The sequence below is a fragment of the Podarcis pityusensis genome, assembly GCF_964106645.2.
Source record: "Podarcis pityusensis genome assembly, chromosome: 9".
NCBI lineage: Eukaryota > Metazoa > Chordata > Lepidosauria > Squamata > Lacertidae > Podarcis > Podarcis pityusensis.
This window is the reverse complement of record NC_138034.1, coordinates 33,630,961-33,636,703: the sequence shown is the minus strand read 5'-3', so window position 1 is coordinate 33,636,703 and position 5,743 is coordinate 33,630,961. Positions and strand designations below refer to the sequence as shown.

General features: G+C 39.0%; 1 protein-coding gene across 1 annotated transcript; it reads left to right on the top strand.

The window, feature by feature from the left end:
- Window positions 1-1,399: 1,399 nt before the first annotated feature.
- Window positions 1,400-4,970, top strand: LOC308485950 (methylsterol monooxygenase 1-like). Its single transcript, XM_081022174.1, has 4 exons — window positions 1,400-1,578; window positions 1,972-2,098; window positions 3,308-3,462; window positions 4,723-4,970. Exons 1-4 carry the CDS (start codon window positions 1,478-1,480, stop codon window positions 4,928-4,930), a joined length of 591 nt encoding a protein of 196 aa, XP_080878300.1. The 5' UTR covers window positions 1,400-1,477; the 3' UTR covers window positions 4,931-4,970.
- Window positions 4,971-5,743: the final 773 nt, after the last annotated feature.

Here is a 5,743-nt window from a genome sequence, read left to right as displayed (position 1 = left end):
GTGGCTTACTCACAGATTAGTTGGTGTAGGATTCTATCTTAAGCAATGCATAGGATTGCATTGTTCAGCTAGTAAATGAAAAAAGGAGATAACATTGTACAGTTGCTAGTTTCCCCCACAGAAGCTGTAGAGTGGCTAAAACACAGGTGGGAAGCAGTGGTCCCCCAAACTGTCCTGTCATCTCTGACCATTGGCAATGCTGGCAGGGGCTGATGGGAGTTGGGGCAGTCTGCAAAGCTTCAGGCTATCCATCACTAAGCTAGAACATGGCCCCTGTATATAGCATCAGTCGTGGGCACTCTTGTTTTTAATAGTAACCGTGTGTGAAATTCGCTTGAGTGACATACACCCTGATACCTGAATGGTATATATGTAATAACATAAAGCTTGGAGTATTGCAATACACTGGTACCTCGGGTTAAGTACTTAATTTGTTCCGGAAGTCCGTTCTTAACCTGAAACTGTTCTTAACCTGAAGCACCACTTTAGCTAATGGGGCCTCCTGCTGCTGCCGCGCTGCCGGAGCACGATTTCTGTTCTTATCCTGAAGCAAAGTTCTTAACCCAAGGTACTATTTCTGGGTTAGCAGAGTCTGTAACCTGAAGCGTCTGTAACCCAAGGTACCACAGTATTGAATTATAAGTCAGTGAAATTTGTATCGTATAGAATTCTGGTGCCTTCTCAATCCAGTTTCTACTAAAAAGGTAGATAGATCATAGTATCCTGCTTCCTAATGCGATCCAGAGCCCAGAAGTCTGTTATAAAACCATGATTACTTTACTGTGCTGATTTCTTGCAGCCTTCTTGAAACAATGTACAGGCTCCAAACTAATTCAGGGGTGGGGAAACCTGTGGCCCTTCAGATATGTGAGCTCCGCTCATTCCTGACCGTGGGCTATGCCGGCTGGGGCTGACAGAATCTGGAGTTCAACAGGTTACTCATCCCTGCTCTGATGCCATAGATGCTGTGATCTATGCATACCATAACTGTTTCCTTTTGACATGAAAATAGCATTTGTAATCTTGATTCATTAACAATAAATTCAGACCAAATGGCAGTACTGTTCCCGGGCTGAAAGACAACAATCTGAGCATTCTAACACTACTGTAATATTTATCTCTCGCCTTACCCCAAGTACACCTGGAGTAGGATGATAATTGACAGGGAATCAACATTGAAATGTATATCTGATATTAATGGAAACATTGATCATCGCAGGCAGCAGTGTTGCTGCATTTTGGGGCAATATCAGTTGAAACAGTGTCAAATAAGACAAAGCTGATATTCCGTTACCTTTAATTTAGGTATTCTTCTATTATAGTATGAAGTACTATTAATTTAGTACTTATTCCCATGTATCACATCTTCAGTAATATCACTGGAATATTCTACTTCTATTTATAAAATACTTTTATTTCTTGTTTACAGGATAAGCCAGAAACCTGGGAAAGACAATGGAAGTGTTTCAAGGCACTTATGTTCAATCACTTTTTTATTCAGTTTCCTCTGATACTTGGTACCTATTACTTCACAGAATATTTTAATATTCCTTATGACTGGGAAAGCATGCCAAGATGGTAAGTAGATGGATTTTATTTAAACAGCTCTGTGCAGTTAAGTACTTCAATAAATGCAGTGTTTCTCAAATCCTGTTATGATCAAGCACTGCACTTCAGCATATGGAAGATTTCTAAAAGTTCTGCACAGAACAATAATAATAAGTTTCTAGTAGTCAGTAATTTTCAAGCTGAACTTTCCCTATAAAGCGTTCTTATCATTACAAATTACAACTGATTTGCAAGAAAGAAAGATGTTAATGGATTAAGTAAATTTTATGTGAAATTAGTTTTAGAAAACTGCTACAATGATTTATAAAAAGCAAAAATTGGGTTGGGAAACAAGGTGTCCTAATCTATTGTACTTGTCTTAACAAATGCTTCTCTTTCCCTACCTCCCCCCCCCCCCCCCAGGTATGTGCTACTTTCTCAATGTTTTGGATGTGCTGTGATTGAGGATGCCTGGCATTATTTTCTGCATAGGCTGTTGCATCACAAGAGAATATATAAGCACATCCACAAAGTGCATCATGAGTTTGTGGTATGTATTGCCTTAAATTCTTGGTGAACGTTACCTAGTTAATGCTGTAATGCTGTGAGCATATAAAAGCACTAGGCTATTCTTTTTGTAAAAAGGGAGAAGAGAAAACAGCACGCTTAGCAAACTGTTTTCATCAAGAGTTTAATATTGCTGTAGTTGGACAGACTTCGAAACTGATCGCTCAAAATAGTTCGCCATTTTAAATGCTGTGCTCTGAATATGTCTAACTTCTTATCCACCAATGACTGGCTATAAAATACAAAAATCCCTTCAGCTGGTTTTCCCTACAAATGATCTCTGTCTGTTATTCTGATAATGATTATGTAGGTTAGGAACATAACCCACTTTGACCTAGTATATTTGTAGTGAAGTCTAACCGGCACAATTCTCCAGTCTCCTGACTTACGTAGGTCCTATTAAACAGAGAGACCAGTGACTGAACTTTAGTCCTTCTGCATCACTGTGCTGTACAACTGAGCTAAAGCCCACCTGTAAGGTTTCAACCTAGATTGGTTGATTTCCCTAACAACCACCCTCCAATTGCTTTTTTGAATAGCTAGCTTCTATTACTGAAATAACACTCATTAGGGAGCATAGGCTAAAGACTCAGAAAAACCTCTTCTGAGGTTTGAAGGTGAGGAAAGCATCACTGTAAAGTTTTCATATAAGCTATGATTTGCTTCCATTCTGAATATTTTACAGGGGGTTCTTACTCTGTCGTCTGAAGTAATCATGGTTCTATGCTACCAGCTGAAATTATAGTGTTCCAGGGGCAGTCCAGAATTTGTAGTCATAAAGAGTTGGAGTAGAGCTAAACACAGTTCACTCATTCCTCTGTTACCTGTATGTAACATTAAAACCAGGATCTGAGTGCGAGAGGGGGAGAACTCTGCTAGAACAACCTGGCCATGCAGGAAGTACTGTTGTATCTCGGGTTACAAACACTTAAGGTTACAGACTCTGCTAACCCGGAAGTAGTACCTCGGGTTAAAAACTATACCTCAGGATGCGAACAGAAACTGTGCGGCAGCGGCAGGAGGCCTCATTAGTTAAAGTGGTACCTCAGGTTAAGAACGGTTTCAGATTAAGAACGGACCTCCGGAACAAATTTAGTTCGTAACCCACTGTATACATTTCAGATTAGCCGTAAAGTATATTTATGTCTTTGCATACAAAAGAGCATTTTTCCCCCTCTTCCTCCTTTCATAGGCTCCGTTTGGAATGCAAGCTGAATATGCACACCCTCTGGAAACCCTTATCCTTGGAGCTGGGTTTTTCATTGGAATAATGGTGTTTTGCAATCACTTGATTCTTCTGTGGGCATGGGTGATCTGTCGCTTGCTGGAGACCATTGACGTCCACAGGTAATCTACTTTCGCTGTTCAGTCTGGTCATATTCATCAGAAATATAGAGGGTTGTATTCAACAACGTGTTACTTGGGGTATTAGACCTAAATTAGTCATCTAGGTGTACTCTAAGTCACACTTCGTTGAATACCACCCAAAGTCACCAGGTAAAATCTATTCAAATGACTTTAAAAAAAAAAAAAAATCTATTAACTATTCAGGATTTCCTCTAAATGTCCTAGAAGTGCATGTATTTAAGACTGAAATCCTGTGTATACCTACCTTAGAGTAAGTTTCAATGACTTTAGTAGAGCTTGCATAAACATTCAGAGGATTCTACTGCACATGATTCTTTAGATGACAAGCTTACAAACTAATTTGATACTCTTTGAGCAAGTAGAGTCATCTTAAGTTCCACATAAAAGCTGCTCTATTAAGTATGATTAAGATGTAACTAGAAATGATAAGATACAACTGGAAACTATGCTACCTAAATGAGCCCCAGGCTCACATGCTCCCTCCTCCCCTCTATTTTCACATGTCAAAGATAGATACAGAGTGGCTGGGGCAACCCAGCCAGATGGGCAGGCTATAAATGAACGAATGAATGAATTTATTTATGTATTTATTTATTTATTACAGATAGAAAGCTTTTTAATGTTAAGCTAACTAGAATTCCTTGTGATGTCTGAACAAGTGAAACAAATTATGGTTAGAGAGAACATTTAGCCATAATTTTTAGTTGATGGGAACAACATTTGGAGAGCCATAGGTTGGCCACCCTTGATTCATTGAATATTTTCCCAGCAAAATCTAGCTATGAATCCAGACTGTGTGTGTGTGAGGGGGAGAGAGAGAGAGAGAGAGAGAGAGAGACCACATTATTCAACTATTTCATTCCTCTGTTTGGCATAGTGTTGTAGACACTTTGTGCTGAGATATTTACATGACCTCCTTGCAGGGACTATATATAAAGCATGTATCATTAGTACAGAAGTAAGAAACACATTTTAAATACCACATGACGGATGTTACTTCTACAGCTTCAGAAGTATGTTATCCAGTTGCATAGTCCAGGAACTTCAGGGGTTTTACCACCAAGTTAACATGGAAACTGGTAAATGTCTATGGTTGTAGTCCTATACCCACTTACAAGAGAGTAAGCCCCATTAAACTCAGTGGGACTTGCTTCTGATTTTAGCAATGCTTCACTTGAATGGAAATGCGAGCAATGTCTTCCGTATCTGTATTGTAAATTCTCCTCTCTCTCTCCTTAGCGGCTACGACATTCCTCTGAATCCATTGCATTTGGTGCCTTTCTATGCTGGGGCTCGATTCCATGACTTCCACCATATGAACTTCATTGGCAACTATGCCTCAACCTTCACGTGGTGGGATAAACTGTTTGGTACCGACTCGCAGTACAATTCTTACAGAGAGAAATTGGAGAAACAAGAGTGCATGGTGGAAAAGAAGACCAAATAAATTTCCCAGCAGAAATATAAGGAGGAGAACTTGACAAATGCACATACCGTATTTTTTGCACCATAACACTCACTTTTTTCCTCCTAAAAAGTAAGGGGAAATGTCTGTGCGTGTTATGGAGGGAATGCCTACGGGTGGCATGCCTACAGATTTTCCTCCTCTAAAAACTACATGCGTGTTATGGTCGAGTGCGTGTTATAGAGCGAAAAATACGGTAACTACCATGAACTTTTGGTTAAGCCTGGAAGATTTAACACCCGCTGCAAATTCAAAGCTATATGATGCTTTTAACTGGAGCCCAAGAACAAGCCTGCTGGGCCCTAGCTGTGTGCTAGAGGAAACGGCCCTATCTTCCTAAAATGAATGCATTTTCTATTTTATATGTAAGTGAAGCATATATATTTAAGTAAAGGTTAAAGATGAAGGCCACAAATTTGAACGTTTGTAAAGAACAATGTATCCATTTAGAATTCAAAGTTTGTAAAAGAATAAAGTTTCCATTAGAGTTGGATAGAACTGTTTGTAAAGTACTTGGATATATGAAGTTAAGTTTCTTCTGAAGCATACCCATAAAAACTGGTTTAATGAGCTGCTGAGTAGAACTTCCTTGGGAGGAAAAATACCGGAAGACACATGTTAATAGTTGTTTCCTTTAAAAAACCTTTCTTAGTCTGGTGTAAGAAAAATTTTAGATTTGAGAGAGGAAGCTTTTTTTCTCCCCTTCTTAATCTGCTGGGATGAGCCTTTCTATTCTCTTTTACTAAATTAACTGTGTCAATGTAGTTAATGTTCATAAATAAATATTTGCAAACT